Here is a 23,818-nt window from a genome sequence, read left to right as displayed (position 1 = left end):
GTTAAGCAGCAGTGCTGCTCAACAGATTTTAGTTTATTGAGAGTCTACTGTGAACTGAAAAAAAATAGGTGGCAAGTGACAGCAAAAAAAAAAAAAAAAAAAGAAGCCCAAATCTGCTTAATATAAGTGGAATTGGAAACTTTGGATGGCCCTAAGGCAAAATAAAATGAGCAATGTAAAGCACCCATCAGGCTACATATATTATACAAATTTCACATTGCCTACAGCAGGTTACACATAGGTGAAAAAAACCTGAATAAATGTTCCTAGATGAATCTTTTAGCAACTACCAGCATGTCTAACTGCAACTTTTCAGAAACTGCATGTTGCACGTGTACGCATCCGGAGTGAAATGCAGCGAACAGAGTAAACTTCACTTGGTTGGCATCCAATCTTTGTCTCAGCCACAGCGCACGAAGTAGACCCACGCTTGCATCAGCACCCGATTGGACAGGAATCAGTTGAACTTGCACCTAATGTCCCCTGCTTCACTGGCGCAAGAATTCACAGGGCAAAATATTGGCGCCATGATAACACATTCTAAATCAAACGATTCCTTTGCCCTCTGGTAAGCGTATATCTTGTATTCGCCTGCACGTACACTATTCCAGGCTCCGCTGGCTCGCTTCACAGGCACGCTGGATGACAGTGACCACATGACCGCACAACGTGAGCAGACGATCAAGAAGGCGATGCACGAGCTGCCATTTTTTGTCTTTGGGTGCTTGACGTCATCACAACTAGTGATATTGCTACGTGAAGTCACTAGAATTAGTACTGTAGTCTGACGTCAAATTAGTGTTGATGTCAGTAGGTGTGCTGTAAGAAAATTGACTTTACTATCAAAATAAAACATCTCGTCAGCATTTGCCGAGCATAACAGTTGTTCATAGCTGTCTTTGTATACAGATTTCTATGGCAGAGTTAACTCGCTTCTGAAAAAAGGTGCCAGAACCCCTTTAACTAATCTTGCTCCATGCTTGAAAGTGATGCCTCCATTCTAGAATGCCTCTATCGATTCGCTGAGGACAGCACTAAACAACACTGAATGACTTTGGAATTTAATGCAATATTCCCTCTCTAAATGGGTGATTTAGCTCTTAGAAAGGTTGGCTTTGAATGTTGCTGGTTTTGAGTTGCAGCCATAATGCACTATTACAATAAAGTTTGTCAGTAACTTGGACAAACTATCTCACTAATCTACGAAATTAAAATTACTACCCAGGGGCATTTTTATTTGTCTCAATGCAAGTTCTAGGAAAGAAAAAAAAAACCTGTAACAGTGGCCAACATTGAGCCAAAAGCTGCCTACCTCCAAAGCTGGTAAGTCATCGTATGGTATGATCTCAAAGCCTGGCACAAATGGTCCAAAGCCTGCATAGCTTGATGGATCTGTTGATGCAGAGACCGCTGCGATACTGCGACCCCAGAAGTTGTTCTCAGCAAACACGATTTTAGCCTTGTTGGCAGGGATGCCCTTCACATCATACCCCCACCGCCGAGCTAGCTTGCAGGCAGTTTCTGCAGCCTCCACACCTGCATAATACAGCATGTAAGCAACATTTCAAAAATATACATAGCATAGCACCTGTTGCACACTGCTCTCTGGTAACTGCATGCAATGAACACTCTTACAGCACTCAAAGATTGAAATATGACTCAAAAGCCACAAGCATAACATGTGGTACCCACAGTTACTCAAGATAGCCACACCTTGTAGCTACGAATCTGCCACTGAAGCTGATGTTGGCTTTAATGTAAGTGTAAGAGCCGATATTACGCTGGCAGAACATTGACCAACAGAAGACTGTGAAAGCCAATGTTTGTCCATTCTTTAACCCTAAATTTCTATATTTGGTCCATAAGTTCTGTACATTTTGCTTGCTTTGAATTCAAACTAAGTGGTATTGCACAAAATCTGAGCCCTATTTAATTGATCATAACAGCTGCATTATCCATTATTGAGTGTGAACACACCCTATACATATTAACATGATGATGTTAAAAAACTCAATATATACAACTAACGCAGGCCAATACGTACATTTTTCTGGAGTACTATCTTTTAACATAAAGAAACAAACAATATTTCAATACTAGGAAAACAATCGCCAACCGCATGCAACAATCAATGGTCACGTGGCCAGGTACATCGGTTGCTTCGTGTTTTAGCCGGCAGAGATGCCACAGGTCATTTTTTGCAACTTTCAAAGTACAAATAAAAATATAAATCCACCTCTCACGAAAAAAAAAGAAAAAGAGGTGCTTTGCATCAACGTGATAGACAATCTTTCCATCAGCGGAGTTATCTCATTTCATGTTCTGGACATATAAATCCACCTCTCACGAAAAAAAAAAAAAAACAGGGGTAGTTTGCGTCAACGTGATAGACAATCTTTCCATCAGCGGAGTCATCTCATTTCATGTTCTGGGCAGTTGACATTCCCTTTAAGGAGCTTGAGGGCACTCTAGCCAGTGGAGTGCAATCTTGCAAACTTAACAATTAACAAGCGACTTCTGGTGTGTGATTACAGCATGCTCTCCAACCCTGGTGCATGAGAGCCTGCACAAGAGCTCGAAGCTGCGATGGCTTCCGGAAGATTGACCCGATTCCAGCTCTCTGTTTTGATGAAATGCGTTCTCCTTCATCACTCGTTCCTACCATGGAAGCAACGTAACATTGACCCCGTAACACTTTCATGCACCCGAAAGCAGTCGACGGAAATCGTCATTAAGCCAAGCTCCGAAGACGTCGCACTCGAACATGTTCTCTTAAGGGGAGATGCGATAAAAAAAAAAAAAGTCGCATTAATCTTACAACGACACGTTCATCGCCGATGCAGACCGGAAAAAGCGCATTCCGCTGAACATTAGAGAGTCGCTGTCCATTGCACCTATTCCACGCAACATGCATCGTACTTTCCACAAAAGTAGACGCAAGGCTAGAGCTGACACTATTCAACGAAAGTTCAAGCAAGACCCGGATGCCCGCTACACTGACGCGGCAAAGTATCTGCAGCATTTTAGATTCTTAAGGCCGAGAATGAGCGTCGGCCACGGTCAACGCACTCAATTCAGACGCAGCAAAAGAATCGGCAACCGCTCTAGCAACCACAACATGTACAGACGCCGTGGTGATTTTCACCGACTCGCAAGCCGCCTGCAGGAATTTCGCTAAGGGCCGTATCTCAGCCAATGCCATCAATATTTTGAAACGGTGAAGCACTCCACTCCCATACACTTGTATATTATGGGTGCCAGGACACGAGGGTCTGTAGGGAAATGAAGCGGCCCACGCCGCTGCCCGCGAGCACGTCAGCTGGGCTGTCCCCTGCCCACAGGACATCCAACCCATCGTTGAAGAGACGGCAGTTGTTCAAAACACCTACTCGTAGTTACTCCAGCGTTACAGGCTAGAGCGACAAGTATACCCTCCACCACACCCAAAACTGACAAAAGAGGAAAGCGTGATACTGAGGCGCCTGCAAAGCAGCACATACACGGCCCTAGTGCACCGTCTCTACCCAACGAGATATAGCTCTATGTGCCCGCTCTGCAGCGTGCCAGACACCCTGGCACACTCGCTTCTTACATGTCAGTGTATTGCCAGACGTAATCTGCAACAACACTCGACTGATTATGAAGCAGGATGGATGAACGAAGACCAAACAAAAACGTGGGAGGCGAAGCTCGCCCTCGAGAACCTGGAAGACCAACAACAACTCGTCGCCAGGGCCAAGAGGGCAGTAGAAGCCAGAGGGTTCCCGGACTAAGAAGCCCTGCCACATCAGGGTGACACCGGGCATTGCTCGGGACACTGTTTTAAAATAAATGTTTACTTTCCTCTCTCTCTTTTGTGTTAATCTGTAGCCTCGGGCAACGTAATTTTACTGTATATATAGACTTTTATACTGATTTCAAATATGTAATTAGTTTTATAGTAAGTTGAACAGTTTTCGTGTTATGCCGGGACAATGTGTGAGGCATAGCTCTTTTTGGACAAACTTTGTCAGCCATTAATGGCTCATATTGCTCTACATTAACAATATAATGCAAATAACTATCGAGAAAGTGGATATAAGACCTTTTAATGTACAAAAAAGTCACAGATTTGCCACTAGGAAAAGCAATGAATGCGACAGCGAGAAATTGGGATATCACACAAAAAACAATAACCAGCTCGGTACTTTTAGTGTGCTCCTAGAGCACAAAACGCTCAAAAAGAACGCATAGGTTTACACTGGACAAAGGTTAACCAACAACCGTCATAGTTGTTACGTGTTTGTATTTGAAGAATGCACTGAATATGTCCACAATGCAGTAGCCGACACTGTTTGATTTTTCTTTTTCTTTTATTAAACTGAGAGACGTGGGATGATCCCTCTGCATCTTCTGCCACGTGATGGTGTCTGATGCTTAGTGTGCCTCGTGTTCTTTCCTTCCTTATTCTACATCATGAGTGGTACAGAAGGGTGCCCCATTTTTTTGCGCTTCTCAAGGGCAGCTTTCAATTTGAAAGAAAATGTAAAGGAGTTGGCGATTGAAAATATGCTCAAGCTGTTCTGAGACATGCATAATGCGAGCAATAAATGGTGCATTAGAATAGCTCGCCGTGACATCACTGGCCCAAGCATGGCAAGTGGCTACGTCAGCTATAGCCGCAGGCTGGGGAGCAAGAAATTGCTGGTGAAAATCCCTGGTATGTTGCTTTGGAATATTCTACTACTGACTTATTTTTCGTTATGCCTTTTTTACATATATGAGTACATATATACATATTCGAGACATGACAGCAATGGTGAGTATCCATATAACCGCTATCGCAATGAAATTGTAATGTGATAATCCTTCGAATCCTCAGCCCATACTAATTGCTCACATAAGATTTATAATAATTATACAGGTGATATAAAGTTTTAAATGACCCACTTGCACCCTTTATTTGTTTAAGAATTTGTGGGCGAAATTTCATCCCGATCGAGCTATCAGAAGTATTAAAAACATGATTTCCAAACTCAACAAGTTGCCCAAGAATGGGTCTTGAGAAAAACGCATTTTAAGGGTATAAGTGAAAGCTCATCCATGCAGAAAAATATGTTTTTTAGGATGATTTCTTCCATTATGGGTATTTTGAGCATGTGGCTTTAGTAAACTCCTCATGCGAAATGCAATGGCAAACAGCCAGGTGGCAATTTCTAGGGGATTCTAGATAATGAGCAATTTATAGTTTTAGTAGCCACCTTGTGCTCTTTAAAAACAATTTTAGCCTACATCAAGTTTAATTGCGATTTTCAGTTGTTGTTTTTTTTTTGTGGAGAAGGTAGAAATGCTAAACTTGTGAAATCATATAAAAACAAAAAATATCCAACTTTGGAAAAAAAACTTCTGTTTTCTGACTCGCATCTCTCCTTAAAAGTTCAGAGCGGGTTAACTTATTGTGCCCATTGTAAGCATCGCATATCATGTCGTGGACATTCGGTAATGGCTAAAGCATGGTCGCTTAATAGAACACATGTACGGGATGCGGCCTGCCATGTTGCGCAGACTTGTATGGGCGCAGTTCTGAAAAGAAAGTTTACAGTTGCTGCCGCTTTTTTTGGTGGGGGCGCCGATAGTACGGTACCGTTAGAGTCGCTGTATATGTCATCTTTAGGCCCAAAGGTAGCATACTATACAGTAACTCCAGCGATCGCTCTCCCCCTCGAAGCCAGCCCAAATCAGTTGCGGACGTTGACTCTGTACAGGTTGGAGAGATCTAGCTCGATCGCTTCTTGCCTGCACGCTTTAGTGCAAAAGTGTGGTGATTTTTCACGTGTTACATGTGGCACTATGCTGTACAACTGTTGCGTTCCGTTGTGTAATACAAACGCAAGAAGAGACCCATTATTTCAATACCACTATTAGTTTTCGTGTGATGCAGAGCACCTTAAATCATGGCTGAAAACAATTCTCGCCAGGTATCGAAGGAAGCCCTTGGGAGCCAAGTGACCGGTCTTTGGTGTGTTCACTACACTTCCCCAACAATGACTATATATATATAAGAAGTCAATTAAGCTGAAGATATTGCTTCGAAGAGTTGTTCCCACCGCCTTCCCAAACTACCCAGAGTACGAGATCAGTAAGAAAAGTATCCGCCGTTTTTTTTTTTTTTTCAAGCACCTAATGGATTTGAAACAAGCGCGCTTGCATCATTGATTGATTTGTGGGGTTTAACGTCCCAAAACCACTATATGATTATGAGAGACGCCGTAGTGGAGGGCTCCGGAAATTTCGACCACCTGGGGTTCTTTAACGTGCACCCAAATCTGAGCACACGGGCCTAGCGCGCTTGCATCAGCCGACCTTGAACCTTTGTGCACATGCATAAATTTTTTCCCGCCTGCCAATGGTGTCAGTCGCTGTGATGCAGTGTTTGAGTGAGGTAGTACACAGTGCTTTGGTGGTTTTTTTTTTTTTTTTGCAAGAAAAATGACAGAGCAACTGGTGCAGCAAACTGGGCAACAGCCAAGTGGAAACCATTCGGAAGATCAAGACAGCTTTCGGTGACGATGCTATAAGCCGCACACAGATTAAGGAATGGTACAACCGGTTTAAAGATGGCCGCACATCAGTGGAGAGCGAGCCACGCTCCGGCCGACCATCAACATGCCAAAATGACCAGGTCATTGCCGAAGTGAACACTGTGCTGATGCAGCACCCTCGTGCGACTATTTGAGAAATTGTGGAAGATGTGGGCATTAGCACTTTCTCTGCACATTCAATTATGATCAAAGATTTAGCCATGAAGAGAGTTGCGGCAAAATTCGTGCCGGAACTACCCATAGTGGAGCAAAAGCAACTTCGTGTTGAAGTCTCACAGGACATGCTGAATTTCACAAGCAGTGACACTAACTTCATGAACACAATTATTACTGGTGACGAGTCTTGGGTGTACGGGTACAACCCGGAAACCAAATACAAGTCGTCACAGTGGAAGCATTCTAAGTCAACAAGACCAAAGAAGGCCCGCCAAGTGCGCAGCAACGTCAAAGTGATGCCGAGTGCTTCCTTTGACTCCTGCGGTGTGGTACACCACGAGTACACACCACAGGGTCAAACAATCACCAAAGAGCACTACGGGGATGTCCTTCGTCGCCTACGTGATGCTGTGCGGCACAAGGGACTTGAGTTGTGGTCAACAGGAAAATGACGAATCCATCACGACAATGCTCCTGCACATTCCTCACACTTGGTTTAGACTTTTTTGATAAAAAGTCAGACTCCTGTAGTTCAACAGGCTTCTTACTCTCCCGATATGGTCCCCTGTGAATTCTAGCAGTTTCCCCTAACTCAAGAGGACATGAAAAGGAGAGCTATTTCAGACGACAGCTGAGCTAAACTCCATTCTGAAAGAGGCCTTCTCAGAATGCTTCCAAGAATGGCAGCACCGCTAGGAGAAATGTTTGGAGTCCCAAGGAGACTGCTTTGAGAGGGATTAGGTTTCCAGCGCTCCAATGATGCCGGTTCTTTTTCTTCCACCAAAGGCTGGTTACTTTTCTAACAGACCTCGTATATGCGAAAATAAAATGGACAAAACACCGCGATGGAAACGATGTCGAAGCACTTACGACATGTTTCAATGCACAGGGAAAAGCAACAGCTGGCCTAGAAGATTTGGGACATACAAAAATAAGTGCATTTGCCTCATTTTTTTTTTTCTGAAAGTGAAGAGCGATAAAAAGCCATTTTTTAGACAACCGCAGAAAGGTACACCGCAAATATTTTGCTTGTCGGCAAAGCCTGCGAAACAACATTGAGCATCGTGAATGTGTTGAATGATGCGAAAAAGACGGAGCACTGGCTCAAGACCACAATTAAACGTCAACAAGACACACTTCAAAATCTGCTGCAAGAGCATGACATAATGAGGCAGCAACTTGGAGACTATCATGAGAGTAAATAAATCCAGGACTTTGTGAAGTAGCTTGAATTGGCCGACAAAGGTGACAAAATAGCTTTTTCATCATCAAACAAGTATGCACTTTCGGATGTAAGAAGCCTATAAATATCATTACATAATACTACAAATGCACATTCAAGTAAAGGCTATGAGCTTGCAACGACAAGACACCTTTCCAAATTGCTGTGCCAGGCCAAACTGAAAAACTATTTTGCAAGTGACACAGGAAATTGAAGTGAGCACATTAATCAAAGAATGGCTTCATGTTGAGTACAGAACAAGAACCTTTCTGTTCTCTACTGATTTTCCTTTTTCCCACTAAATATGCACACTCAATCAAGGTGACCACTCGATAAATAACTTGCTATAGTAGTTCTCTTCAACGGTGGTCATGTGACTCGAGTTTGTTTAGAGCGCCTTGATGAGAAGAGCACACAGGCATCAAGGCACCCTAAGTTCACTTGCAAAGTTACACCATTCGGCCTCATGTGAGCCCATTAGTGATAATGCAGGCAGCCGTGAGATTTTATTTTATAGTTTCGAAAAAGAATGCAGAACTCTCACAACTATAAAATCTAAATGCGAAGTGCTGCGTGAAGCATGTAGACACAGCCACAGAAGTGTCATCACCCGCACCGGCTAGTCCTGTAGTAGTAGTGCCACTGTGGCAGCGCAGACAACGAGGCTCCTCACGTCAATTTTGGGCGAAGTAGCAGGCCGCACCCGTGCATTGCATTTTCATGGAGTGGCCATGGCTAGTGTGCTAGAATGGGAGAGAGTTGGTCTACTGGAGCAGGCAGCAAGCGACGCGGGTGAAGCAGAAGGTGCTGAATATTTGCGGTAGCGCTGCAGTTGCCTTCACCTGAAGCTCTAGCTATAGCTGCGACTGATCCGGGCTAGTGCCTGCGGGCTGTTGGGGCGATGGAGCAGCGGCCGGCAGCACCAGTGATGACTGCAAGAGATACGAGCTGTTGTCCACTCGGCGAGGCATCATCTGCTCTATGCACTCGTGCCATCTCTCTCCGTCTGTTGAAGACAAGCCACGTGCCAACAGCAAGCAGGTGGGCAGGTGCGCCTGGACGCGCCCATTTTGTCTCGCTACACTCACAGCACCATCAATGTGGAAAGCGTGCCACTACTTGCCGCGTGGAGGTGCCGACGGGCAGGATGCCGCCGCAGCAAGCTTTCCACCCGTGTGCACATACCTTAAGTGGACCTTGAAACGGTTATGACGATTTTGTACAAACACATTGAGCTAGCAGACCAAGTCTAAGGCTCATTTACCAACCCATTTGAGCTCTAAGTGTAAATTGTGTATAATTTATTACGTTTGAAAGCTGTCAGTTTTTGCAGATCGCTGCGACTCAGCCAAATGCTTTTTCAACCGCCCATTCCCAAGACGACATGCTCTATTAATGTGACATTACTGATGCTGCCATGCCTGCTAACCTAGAAGCATGAAAATTAGGGAGACCGCAGCGAGAGGGGGGGGTGGCATATCGAAAATGAGACATTTGTGACCAGCTGCCATTGCTTCCGCCCACTGCGATTGCGAAAGTACTGCACTTCTGAACATCCATTATTGTGTTTTCAGCATCTGTATTTGGTACGTTTCTGTTGCTGAAAGTCTTGATACCAACTAACTTTATTGTTTGTTCAACTCGGTAGACTCGGGGACTGGTTCCCCTTTTCACTCCCTCTCCACAACTTTGTAGGCGGTGCAGGGAGAGAGAAAAGAATTATGGTCGGCGACATGCTGGCAGTGCCACTTACAGCGCCATAGTGCCCTTATGACGAATTCCATTGGGAGAGCAGGAGCACTTAAAACCACACTTGAAGTGCTCTTTTCAGAGCCGGCGTGTTTCAGTGGTCGAACAAACGCAGGAGCACTGTAACCCATTGCTAGAGCAAGAGTGCTTTTGCTGCGCCGAGAGCAGCCAAGAGCAGTTTGCAGTGCTCTCGCCTGAAAAGCGGAGTAGGCGCAGTACGACGAGTCACGTGGTCCTTGAACGTCACAGCCTCCAAATTTTTCTCCAGCTGGCGAGCGCGGCGGCAATGGTAGCAACCATGTGTAGTTTGACACGGCTGTTTTGTACGGATGGCTACGATGAGAGCTGGACGTTTTCCGAATGAGTCATTGCACAAGCACACTAGGATAATGAAGAATATGTGGCTGACCGATTTCACGCATATTTTGCTGCTGCCCCACAAAGAATATGCCGGGGCTTGGAATGTTTCAGTCACATGATCTCCCTACTCATCTCCTTCTCACCTGCCCTCCAGTAGCGCGGCACATTCCAGTGGCAGGTTGAGTGGCCCTGCTCTCAATGCTCTGCCCCCCACTTCTCAGTGCCCTGCCCCTCTACTCCTGTTCTGCCAATGGAATTCGCTATTAGAGTTCACCACGGTACTCCCCTACTCCACTCCAAGTGAGAGCATGAACGTAATGAAACGCTAGAGCGACCACTGACTACAGGTCAAGGCAATATGGTGCAACTGTCCATCTTCCACTGCATCTGCAGTAAAATTCAGTCTCTTGGGGAATATCTGTGTGCGTCGCTTCCATTGCAGTGGGATGTGGCGCTGCTCTGCAGGTTTCAGGCGAATAGATGGAGGTTGCTGTCGTGGACCAGTTGGTTTCCCTGTGCACCAGCTTAGCTCGGTCTGGTGACACAACTTCTTGGCGGCAGCACTTATAATCGTCTTCTTCCCATAGCGAATAACTTTGAAGGGTCCATCTTACGGTGCTTGCAGTGGTCTCGGTACTACTGTATTGTAACCCAAAAAGACGTGGCTACACCACTCGAGTTCGCTGCTCACATATGTTCTTCTTTCTATGGACTGCTGTGGAGGTGTAGGCCGAACTTTCATCATTATGTGATGTAAATGCGATGCATAGTCACCAGCAGAAATCTGGGCTTGTTGTCAGTCAGGCGCACAGAACTCACCAGGCAGACACAGGGTTGTGCCGTAGACAAGTTCTGCAGTGCTGCATCCAATGTCCACCTTGAATGCAGTTTCTATGCCCCAGAGTACAATGCGCAGTGCTTTGACCCACGAGTGTTTTTCACTTGCCATGAGTGCAGCTTTCAACTGTCACTGGAATCGCTTAACCATTCCATTACTCATTGGATGGTAAGCAGTCATTCTGATCCACAATGTATTGATGAGCTTCGTCAGACTGATAAATAATGCAGATTCAAATTGGCTTCCTCAGTCAGTTGTGATGGATAATGGCACGCTGAAACAACAGAGCCAGTGGCTAACGAAAGCATGAGCAACACTTTCGGCTGCGATGTCAAGAATGGGAACACCCTCTACCCAATTCGTGAAACAATCCACACAAGTTAACAAGTATATTTGGCCTTGACAGGGTGGCAACGACCCGATGATGTCCATGCATACATGATCAAAGCACGCATCTGGCCCGTGAAACATTTGCAACAGTGTCACGGTGTGATGCTGCACCTTGGAGCGCTGGAACGTGAGACACTCAAGAGTCCATTGTCAGGAATTTCAGTTCTTGCCGGGCCATACAAAATGTGCTTTGAGGCGCTTTTGCATAGCATGGATTCCCGGGTGTGACATCTTGTGTAGCGATGCGAATACCCGTGCCAGAGGTGCATGGACACGAATGGTTGTGGCTTGCAAGTAGATGTGTCACAGTAAAGGCCTTCCGTACCTGGCGAGGGGAAACACTGCAGGTTCAGCGACGTCGACGTTTCTTGTAGGCGGCGCAATTTATTGTTATTGTGTTGAGCCACTGCCATTTTGTCGAGGTCTATTTCTGTGGGCGAGGTTATGGCGCTGACTGGGCTACGGGAAACAGCATCGGCGACCGCGGTGTCAACTCCATTGATGTAGCAGACGTCTGCGGTAAGTTCAGATATGTATGACATCTGCTGCATTTCGTGGGCAGTATGAGCGTTCCTCAGTACTCAGTGACTGCAAGGCATACGTGAGAAGTTTGTGGTCCGTTACGGCAAAAAACTCAGTACCTTCCAAGTAATGCCGAAAGTGCCACACTATCGTGTAGACTGCCAACAGTTCACATCCGAAGGTGCTGTTTGATGTGCATCAGTTTCCAGGAGAAGCAAGCGATCGGCCGCCATACTCTTTCGAGGCATTGCTGAAGTGCGGTACCAACAGCTGCGTCTCATGCAACGACCATAACGCACTGCAGAAATCCCAGTTGCAGGTAAGTGAAGAGCGCGGCTTTTGCAATACATCTCTTGATCTCCTGGAGGACCGCTGGGCGCCCTCTGTCCAGCGAAGCTCCTTAGCAGTACTTTCGTGTATCGACAGCAGGAGGTGAAGAGGCTGCGGGATAGTTGCACGCTGGGTTACTAAACAGCGGCACTAGCTCACGATCCCAAGGAACTCACGGAGCTGACCTTTACAGTTGGGCCGTGGGAACATGTTAATCGCATAAACATTCAGTGGGTTATGAGGAACGCCGTAGAAGAGAACGTTGCTTTAATTTTCACGAAGATTTGTTAAGCTCAGTCTAATGCACGGCAAAATGTCTTTTTTTCCTCCATTTTCGATTAGAATTTTTCGCAGTAAGTGAGAATTTCGTCCATGACCTTGAGCACAGATATACATATATATATATATATATATATATATATATATATATATATAGAGAGAGAGAGAGAGAGAGAGTGATAGAGAGAGAGAAACAGCGGACGAACGTGCGAAAATGTTTATCACTTCCAATGTATCGCCAGGAGGGCCTGCCTTCGTCAGAGATACCCTACGAAGGCAGGCCCTCTTGCCGATACGTTTGAAATAATAAACATTTTCACACATTTGTCCGTCGTTTCTCAACGCATACAAAGCAGCTCTGGATCCACATAAAAAAATTGTATTATATATATATATATATATATATATCAAGCGAGTGTCTTCTGTGAATCCAGTGATAAATAGAAATCGGCTTGAGCGGACAAACGTACGAAAACTTTTATTACTCGTACGTTTCGGCCGGGGTTAGGCCTTCTTTGACGAAGGCCGGACCCCGGCCGAAACGTAGGAGTAATAAAAGTTTTCGTATGTTTGTCTGCTCAAGCCAATTTATATATATATATATATATATATATATATATATATATATATATATATATATATAAGGGAAAGAAGTGTATACTTTAGGGCTAGTTTTTCCGTGTTTTGACACAATAATAATGAGGTCTAACAGACAATAATGCCAAGTAATGTATAGGGGAAGTTATTAGACCGAATTGTAATGGAAATGTACAGAAAGAAAAGTGGGTGAAAAGATAACTTGCTGTGAGCAGGAACCGAACCTGCGACCTTTGAATAATATATATATATATATATATATATATATATATATACGCACACACAGATACATAATCAATGCATGTCCAAGTGCATAATTAAGGGACATGCACTACTATGCCACATGCTATCAGAAAATTTTACAACTGATGTTCTTGATTATTTCCTTTTCATGGTGGCATTATAGTAGGGTTTTTTGGCAAAGTTATAGTAAACCTATACAATCAGGCTCGCAATTCTGAAGTCTCCTGGGCAAACCCGAGGAGCCGGCCTGTATGCTACTGTGTAGGCATGAAATATGTGCTATGCTATATCATGAATCATTGGCCAGTACTTACCAGTGTTCATAGGCAGCACTTTGTCATAACCAAACATATTTGTCACTTTCTCAGCTAGCTCTCCCAGAGCAGTGTTGTAGAAGGCTCGGGAGGTGAGAGTTACGATTTCCGCTTGCTCTTTCAAAGCCCTCACAATTTTAGGATGGCAGTGGCCTTGGTTCACAGCACTGTATGCACTCAGGAAATCAAAGTAAACACGGCCATCAACGTCCCACACATGGACACCTGCATTGAGCACACAAAAATAGAACATGTAGGTGTGTGTGTGCACAAGTAATCACTCTCACTTCATTTTTTTAATCCTATTAATTTAACTTAATAGAATGCTTTACTCCAGCCTGTTTCATTATTTTTAATTTAAGATCAAGACACTATAATTCAATATTATAATAACTGTTGGGGTTTACCGTACCAAAAAGTCTATAATTATAAGAGGCACTGTGGTGGAGGGCTCTGGAAATTTCAACTACCTGGAGTTCTTTAACGTGTACCTAAATCCAAGCACATGGGCCTCAAGCATTTTCACCAGCATTAAAAATGTGGCCACTGCAATCGGGACTCGATCCCGTGACTTCTGGGTGAGTACCCGAGTGTCCTAGCCACTTGACCATGATGGCAGGTCAGACACTATAGTTCAATTTCTGTTACACAAACACAAAAATCTCCGAGCAAGCTCCACATTTTTGCGCTTCTTTTCCCCGTTTCCCATTCTTGAAGAAACTTTTGGAAATACAGGACATATATATCCTGCCATATAAACCAGAGCAATCCTCTCTCGCACCCAGGCACTTAGGCTGCCGGCGCATACTCTCACACCGAGACGCCTGAACTGCCAAAGCATGTCTCTGCGGCACCAAGTTAACATGGCAAGTGGCATCTCTGAGAGTTCAAAATACGAGAAAGCACCTATGCATGCCGCTACCACCTTCATGATGTAGTCTGGGCCCCACTGCATCGTCTTTGGCTGTGAAAATAATCAGCGCCAGAGAAAGATATTACTCAGCACTCTCTGTGAAGATCACAACATGACGCGGCAATCGTGCCAGTGCAGTGATTTCAGATTGCACAGATTTCCATCCGCAACGAAAAACACCGAGCTCCACCACTACTGGATAATTGCAATCAACAAAAAAAACTACGAGCCCGGTAAACAAGTAAGTACGCTTACTGCGTTTATTCAAGCACGATGCCAGGTGTTTCGCTTTACAGCAGTGATTGGTGTACAGTATGCTTGTAGTATGCAGCCCCAAATCATTGCCCAAACCGCACGCCAATAACAGGATATATTACGACTCACACGTGGATGCACGAAACGCACAGATTTAGTGCAATTATAACGGCCTACTGTCGCGATGCAAAAAAACATGAACAGAGCGGAAGACATGGCTTTCGACTCAATCGAACTGTAACAAGCCTTGACTGTCCCAAGGCAAATCTGTGCTTTCAGCCGGCGTCCCCGTAGCACTATAAAATCTTGCTCTGGCTGGCACTTTCACACCGCATGTGTGTTTCAAGTGCTAGACATGACTGGCAAATGGCAAACTTATGCGATGCATGAGGGCAACCTGAAGCAGGATTATAGCACTACATTGACACCGGCTTACAGCACAAGTTTTGCCTTGCCACAGCCAAGGCATGCCGCAGTTCAACTGAGTCGAAAGCAACGCTTTCTGCTGTTCACATTTCTTTTCATCACGATAGTACGTACCGGATAAAATTTCTTCTGCGGTCTGCAGTGCACGTGCTGTAGACATTCCGGACTATCAAAGAAGGTCTTTAAGATGTTTCACATGATAAGAGCACAAAAGTTCTAGGAGAGGGAAAGCGCGAAACATGTTTACAGCCATACTCAGGTTGTGAAGTTTTGCGTTTGATTTGCGGAGCGTCTGCTCACGTGGCAGTGCAGGGTGTTGCTTCGCCGCCCTTGCAACAGATGGTCCAACGTGCATTCTCAATATTGCAGCATGCACTGAGCTCACTGTGTTATGGTGTACAGAAGGCAAATTGAAACCGACAAGCTTCTAAGTTTTTCAAGTGCAGGTATTTCGTATGGTATATTTAAATAGAGTAAATTTTAAAACAGGCCTGATGGTTTGATTGATTGACATGTGGGGTTTAACGTCCCAAAACCATTATATGATTATGAGAGACGCCGTAGTGGAGGGCTCCGGAAATTTAGACCACCTGGGGTTCTTTAACGTGCACCCAAAATCTGAGCACACGGGCCTACAACATTTCCGCCTCCATCGGAAATGCAGCCGCCGCAGCCGGGATTCGAACCCGCGCCCTGCGGGTCAGCAGCCGAGTATCTTAGCCACTAGACCACTGCGGCGGGGCATCACAGGCCTGATGGGAAAGAAGTACATCAACTAAATGAAGATTAAGAGAAAACGACATTTCCACTTCCACACCTATTTCTATTGTGCCTTGTGCACAATAGAAAGCCCAGAAACATATTTTGAACATACTCAGAGAATGCCGTCGATCTATAGTCAAGGCTTCGGAGCACATATGAACCAAATGTTATTGCACTAAACATAGCAGATAATTTACAATAGTGTCAAAAGCAGCCAAAAATATCTTGCTTTCTACTTGGCTATGCCATCATTGACTATGCTGCAAGTAGAAGCCAGTGAGTGTGGCGAGTATTGGCTGATTTCATTAATGGCTCGCCAGACCATATCAGAGGCTGCATCATGCAGACACCATGGCTCCCCAATGGGAAATCTTCACGAGTAGTGGCTAATAAGGTCTATGATACATGGCAACTAAACTTTTGGGCAGTGCACTGCCCCTCTGCATAGCTTCCAGTGTATGTATGGTGACGAAAGAAAGAGACACATAATACGCACAGCAAGCCCGCCATCACTTATCACAATATTAAGAACCCCTATGGCATCACACTTCCACACAGATGATCAAATTTCTTGACAGAGCACACCAAAGAAGGGCTACTAACACATACTTCAGCGTCTTTTCTAATTACTGGAGCATTGAAAATTTCCCTCTCCTCCTGTGTTGCTAAACTGCGCAGCGCTGTAGGAGTAAGGGCGACGAGTGCCTCGCAACCAGAAGGAGTCTGCAACGTGCCCACTTCTTGATAATACATGGGGTTTAACATCCCAAAACCACCATATGATTATGAGAGACACCCTAGTGGAGGGCTCTGGAAATTTCAAGCACCTGGGGTTCCTTAACATGCACCCAATGAGCACACAGGCCTACAGCATTTTCACCTACATCGAAAATGCAGCCACCGCAGCCGGAATTCGATCCTGTGGCCCATTTCTTACTAACGCCTTTGCTGCTACCCAGTCAGAGACTGTGCCAGCGGTGGGCACAGATGTGCTGGAGCCCCCCAGAAATTTTTGCCTGCCCCCCTGTGTCCCCTGCCCCTCCCACCCCGCGCAGGAGCAAGCGTAGTCAAAACACAACGCATAAGTTCTGTGCCTCTGTGCCTCCCTGAAGGTACACAATTGTAATCTTTGCCCCCACCCCACCCCCCCACATAAAAAATCCTGGTGCCACCAGTGCACCCAGTGCTCCCATAATCTTACATTTATGCACTGGCTAGTCTGGTGGACATGACACCAGCCACAAGGCAGCAGAATCCTGGAAACCACTACAGTTGTAAACTGAACAAATCATGTAGCACTTTGTATGCTTTGTTCTGGCTGGGCCCATTCACAACAGCGCACATCTGCGCGAGCTTCTTCATAGCATAAAAACAAAACACCACACTTTCCTGCAGCCTTTCACAGACAATGTGAAAGCTGGTGCATGTAAGGGAATAGCCACAGGAGGCACAGGATTGCCTAGTGCACACCTTCACCATGTGTGACAGCTTGACTAACAGCTTTCACCTCCCTTAAAAGGCTGTCTATTGTGGACATAATTGTCATTTCAGGAAAAGCAGCAGACTTAAGGCATTCGACTTTACACCGCACACTCTTTTTTCACCACATAAAAAATGCTACTTAAATCCTTTAAGGATGATAACTACCACAGCAGTCTGATACGATCACTAGGATATTTTACAGATGATTTAAACATGAATGTACTATTATATATAAGTACAGACAGGTATCTTTGTGCATGGGCAGTTAAACATGACTGGGCTATGGATAATTACTAATCAATAAGATACCTTTTGCTTTGTGTATTGCCACTGGAAGTGGATGATAGTTGTGGGCACCATATTTTTCTTCACGTTCAAAGACCTGGTCAGAACTGAGTGGGTACAACTTAGCCTGGTTCCTTTTTTGTAACCAACTCAGCTGCCGCCGCAAAACTCTGGAGGACAGCCTGGTCGCGTGCATAATCTTCTGCAAAACAGATGTATAAAAAAGTTAATAAGCCTTAATTATTATTGCAGACAGATTGATGTGCACTGACGCCTGACCCACACCTAGATAAATGTGGGCAACCAAAATGAACTACTTCAGCATAATTATTAAGACAGAATTTCGGGCTTATTGGATTTGTATACAGGGTACGTCACAGCACATTGTTTTAGGAATGACTCGGCTGAGAGCAACGAAGTTAGGTAAGGTGACAAAATTAAGAAGTTTGTAGGCATAGGTGGTATCAACTTACACAAGACAGATAGAAATTGAAGGTCACTGGGACAAACCTTTGCCCAGCCCACTGGTGGACAAAGGCTGATGTGAATGGTAAGTAAAAAAATACAGGCACTCTAGGTGTCTTGTTTCTGCAGTCGTCCCTTGCATATTGTGCTCAGATTTGCAAAATGCTAATAACACAATACTATTCCCTTGAGTAGTTAGTTAAATGACATCAGAATGAAGGAAAGTCCAAGCTGGCTCCTTTCAGTGCTGGTTGCGACCAGTTAAACCACTCCATATGCAGTGGCAAACCAACTCCTTTTTGTCCCCGGGATATATATATGGAATGAATATATGTATTGAATGAAGTTGAAGGTAGCACACATTGAAAAGGTAAATGCTTTTATCAACGTTTCAGCCACGGCACGACCTTCATATGCATGTATGTATGCATGTATGTATATATATATATATATATATATATATATATATATATATATATATATATATATATATATATATATATATATATATATATATATATATACGCATTGAGAAGCGACGAACAAACGCGTGAAAATGTTTATTTCTTTTAAAGTTTCAGCAGGACAGCCTGCCTTTGTCAGGGAATACAGGGTACACGAAAAAACGCACTTTTTAACTAGATGAGTACGGCGGGGGCCCCCAACACGTGCTTAACTATTATCGTCATAGATATGGCATATATCGTGTCACTATCAATAAACATAGACACTTGTACGATATGGTTATGGCTCCATAAAAAAACTGCGAGCAAGACACTGTTTTTTACTACAAGGTATGGGGTATGCGCAGGAACATGGAAATCGACAGTGCTGGGATACATACCAACGTTGTCACGTCTATATATGATAGCGGGAGATGTGTATGGAGGATTCGCGGGTTGCACAATCATGTCCGAGCAAGCGCCTCTCACATCACTTTGTGGATATAGCAGTGATTTTTTATGCATCACCTCACAACTCTCTGCATAAATACAATTAGCTCATCCTTGTTAAGAGAGAGATAAAAGAGAGAAGAATCACGAGCATGCTTTTTTGCTGTGAGAGTTTTTTTTTGTGGAACTGTAAAACTCAATTCAAGTTGAATGAAAGCCAACCAGCCCAACTCCTAATTAAGTCTCCTTAGTGCAAAAAACCACAGACCTTAACTATCTCCTTGGTTAGTGGGATCAAGTTCAGAGAAAGATTAAAAGCTGAGCTTCCCACTGCTCGAATCTACTGATTTATTTGTCGCCACTTTGCAAGCTGCTGCCATCGTTAGAAGGTACCATAAACAAGGCTGATCACTGATTTGGTTGATCGGAGACTGAAGCGCAAAACCTATTTGTTTTTCTTTTGGCTCTTCCAGTGCGAAAAAACCAAACATGGAAAAAAATTCATCACACTCATAGACTCACAGCTGTTTGGACAGAGCAGCAGTGATGCTATTCTTTTTCGACAGAGGAAAAGTTATTTTTTGTGAAGCAGCGAGTGCTTTCACTGGTCCATGAAAACTGCTCATTCCCATCTGTAGCTGCATCGGCCAAGCACAGCAGAATAAAAGCATGAGCCAGTGATGTAATGTTATTGGGCCCTGTTCAGGGCTAGGCTGCTTTGCAATGTTTCAGCACAAGCCGCGAAAGCGTCGTACTGCGGCCCGCACTGCGAAGAGCCTACAAGGAAAATCTTCGAATCAGAATTGTTGGAAATATTTCATTATATGTAACATTTTCTCGTAATATTTTCATTCCCTAGTAACATTATAACTGAGTGATTACTGTGGTCAATGAAAACTTTGCCTTAGTTGTTGGTTTCCGTAGCGTGCAGCCAATATTGACCACTGTCAAAAGTTGCCTAGCTCACCCCCCCCCCCCCCCCTGGCTGTTCCACCTATGTCCATATGCAACAACGGAACTACACGTTCAAAGACCTGCCAGCCATCACCCCCTGGGCAGATGATCAAGGCAGACACTCCTTTCGTAAACGCTCTTCGAGTAATGGCTAACAGCTATCTCCCACACCTCTTTCATGCGTTGCCCTCCTCTTTCAGAGCTCTGTACCTCCTTCCCAATATTTTCATATTCAGAGCAGATTATCAACTTTATATACACAGATATATCCTTAGCTACAATGACACCTCTGAAATCTGCCAGGTACTGTCATGAAGTAAGGCAATAAGTCTAGTCATATTAACTGCACTATCAAAGCTGTCTCTTCTCGTCTTTGTCTCTGTTTATTAGCATAGATAATAGGCATTTCAAACGAGTATTATCATTGTGGGCTACTATAGGCACATTTATTGTGATGAAGGCATTACTTATTTATTATAAAAATTAATAATGAAGCTTGGCAATTTTTTTTATAGATATATAGGGTTTAACGTCCCAAAACCATCATATGATTATGAGACACTCTGTATTAGAGGGCTCCAAAAATTTTTACCACCTGGGGTTCTTTAGCGTGCACTCAAATCTGAGCACACGGGGCTACAGCATTTTCACCTCCATCGATAATGCGGCCGCCGCAGGCCGGATTCGATCCCGCGACCTGCGAGTCAGCACAGCTGAGAGCCTTAGCCACTAGACCACGGCGGCGGGGCGGTAATTTTTTTTCTGCATGCTTCTTTAATCTTCTTAATAATAAAGGCACATGCCAAGCCATTATCACGAAACATCGCCACAATGACGGCACAATGAAAGCTTCAAATGCCGCCTATTTTGATGCCTCAGTTCAGGGGTGTGAGGCGGACAGGTGAAAGAGGCGCACCTACTCTCATTGCCTGCAGCCCGCATACCCTCGCTATCTGCTCTGATTAGAGGCTCCATTTCATTCTAGAGATGCTGGAATGAACCTTGCGCAAACTAACTTCCAAGGTGGGATCACAATAATGCCAGATTTATTTTGCGTCCTTCACTTACACTCGACTGAGAGCTCCTCACGCACGCGAAATATTTCTAGAAGTGTAGGTCTCATTCATCTAAAAAATTTATACCTATCTATCACACACACCGTGTGAAGAGAATACGCGTATATGCAGACGCAATGAAGCGCCATGAGCGCACGCTGGCAACGCCCTCGTATCGCCACGTTTCTTAGCGCGACACGCAACTGTCTATCAAATGAGCACGTGATTCCAATATGTGCGCATTGTGCGCCGGGACGATCAAATTTGGCGCGTAAAAGAGGAGGGTTAGCTGGGCGGGTCGCGCGTCCAGCTAATCTTGTAATAGAGAAGGAAAAAAAAGGAGGGCTGGGGAGAACGAATCAAATTAAATGAAGTCAGCGAGACGGTGTGTCTAAACTTTCAAAGTTTCAATCGCAGATCAAATGGCACAGCGTTCCTGCATCAATCTCAAGCAAGCAAAAGCGGCTAAAAGGGCTCACCGTTGGCAGCCACAGAGGAGCAATCAAGATAACTACCCGTGGGCAAACAAGGCAAATTGTGAGTATCGTGGTGTATCGCTGCGCACAGCTGTTACTCAACTCGACGCGCCACAATGTAGGCTGTGGCGCTGCGAGCGGTATGGCACTTTCCACCACAATTCCAGCGCAGCTATCACCGGTTCTAATTGGCTGTCATTCAAGCGCAAGCTGTGACGTTGGCGCTCATTGGTAGAAGCCTACTCAAAGAGTGGTGACGACGTCAATTATTGTCGGTATGTGGAGGAGCTATGTAATCGTCTTTTCTCACTTTTTTTTTTTGCGTAGGGTAAGTTTATGCGTACACTTTGGGTACAAAAACAAAGACGTGAAGAAAAAAAAATGCGACGTAAAATGCGCGGGTGTTTTGAAAGCAAGTAGGGCGTTGACTTGGCCCTCACTTGCTTTTTCCCATCGACAGTGCTGTTTAAAGCTGCTTTCTTTATCTTCTCCATAGTACCGCCTTTCCAAAATGATAAATGTTCATGTTCAACTACAAGTAGAAAGTAGAATGTGCCGAGTACAGCAGTCACTTTCAGTAACCCAAGTCGTGAGCCCAGCTTTGGGGCTCACGACGAAAAGGAAGGAGAGTGTTGTTCTCTGCACCGCGCTGAAAAATGCTGCGTAAGTTATTAAAATAAGAAAGGTACTGGGCACGAGTTCTATTTCACCTAATAGAGAGAGGGAGCTAATTCGTCTTGACACTGCCACTCGGCAGGAGAGTAGCCAGAAATTTTTTTCGAGTAGAAGTGTCTTATTTATATAACCTGACTGGGAAGGGGGGGGGGGGGGAGGCACATGCATCAGCTTTTTTCTCTGACGTGACGGCGGTAGTTTGACCAGATTGTTTACATGTACATGGAACTCATGAGACACCGTCCCCACGCGTATGCTTGTGAAGAGAGCAAGTAAATGTGAATTAATCGCAGTAAAATACAGTAAACGACGGGTAGATTGGCCGTTTGGAGCAACGGCCTCTCGTCGCACCATTGAATGAACTATAGTAATCGAAAACTCATTATTGCGACGACCTACCCGATCAGAGAAGGCATCAATAATCGTTAATCTCTGTTAAGCGTAGATGGCGTAGTCCTTGCCGAGCCGAAGTGCATTTCACAAGTCAAGGACGGCTCCGCTTACAACGTGGAATGAGAGGTACACGCAGCACGTTTTTGTACATTCATAGTTACATTTCTGTTTTGCTTACTATTCTGAGCGAATTTCTTGCTGTCGATGTTTGTGATTGCATATAGGAATGATATTTTTTTTTTTTTTATGTCAAGCTCCATATGTTAAGCATGCCTGGTCGCAGTGATAGCTCTTAGTCAATCCTTTTTTTTTTTTTACTTTACAGCACCCATGCAAGCATGCCTGCGATACGTAATAAGTATTTTTTTTTGTAATTTATGCTGCACGTTAGCATCATGATTTCACACGCGTTATTATTCGGGCAGACTTTCTCGCAACCTTGGTTGACTTAACAGTTGCACTGTGACTTTTAATAGCAATGAAGTCCTCCAATTATAGAGATTTCGTTGAGAAATAGTTGAGGGCCAAGTAATAGTTGTTGAGAAATTTTCACTTGGTCTCAATCGAAAATGCACCTGGGACCAGACTATGCCTACTCATATAGAAATATCTTGTTCTACAAAACTTCCATACGCGCAAAAACGCGTAATGACTCGTTTTTTTTTTTTTTTTTCGTAGCTTTGGTCGCTCTGCTTTCTAAAACGATAGCGTTGCGGCAAGGCATGTCTTCCGTTGTTTGCAAACGTGCTGCCGTCATTTCAACTCACGTCGACAGGTTCAGAACTGTGCAGAATATTTCAGCGTGACACATAAATACGCCATGTATACACTGTTCTAACTAGTGCGTTCATTCATGTTTGTAGCACTTACGCCGGCGCGAACAGGAGCAGCCTCGTTATGCCTAACAAAATCTCATGTCTGGTTCACTATTGAAGGAATGAAATGCGGTCTTATTCAGAGCAAAGTGCACCATAATCAATTTCTCTGAACTCGTGAACTCTGACGAGAACTGTTAGCGCGTGCAAGACGCGTTTACTTAATCTGTACTGCGCACCATTCATGAGTGTCGGTTGTGCTTCGGGCAATCTGATGCGAGTCGCTAGAATTTCACTGCTGGCGTCAATTTTTTCGCGTTCATTTACGTTTCTAGTATGGGTCACAGCGCAACAGAAACAACGAGCCTTCTATATGGACGAAATCCCA

At 44.5% G+C, this 23,818-nt stretch overlaps 1 protein-coding gene across 1 annotated transcript in view; it reads right to left on the bottom strand.

The window, feature by feature from the left end:
• Positions 1-21,707, bottom strand: part of Oat (Ornithine aminotransferase precursor) — a 61,067-nt gene extending 39,360 nt beyond the window's left edge. The window contains exons 1-4 of the mRNA XM_037426606.2: positions 21,551-21,707; positions 17,729-17,906; positions 13,582-13,806; positions 1,313-1,536 (exon numbers count right to left, since the gene is read on the bottom strand). Of these exons, the coding sequence (XP_037282503.2) occupies positions 1,313-1,536; positions 13,582-13,806; positions 17,729-17,900 (621 nt within the window). The 5' untranslated portion in view covers positions 17,901-17,906; positions 21,551-21,707. The remainder of the gene's footprint in view (positions 1-1,312; positions 1,537-13,581; positions 13,807-17,728; positions 17,907-21,550) is intronic.
• Positions 21,708-23,818: the final 2,111 nt, after the last annotated feature.

Source organism: Rhipicephalus microplus, chromosome X, assembly GCF_043290135.1.
Source record: "Rhipicephalus microplus isolate Deutch F79 chromosome X, USDA_Rmic, whole genome shotgun sequence".
NCBI lineage: Eukaryota > Metazoa > Arthropoda > Arachnida > Ixodida > Ixodidae > Rhipicephalus > Rhipicephalus microplus.
The sequence above is the reverse complement of the archived record's forward strand: the minus strand, read 5'-3'. Positions and strand labels throughout refer to the sequence as shown.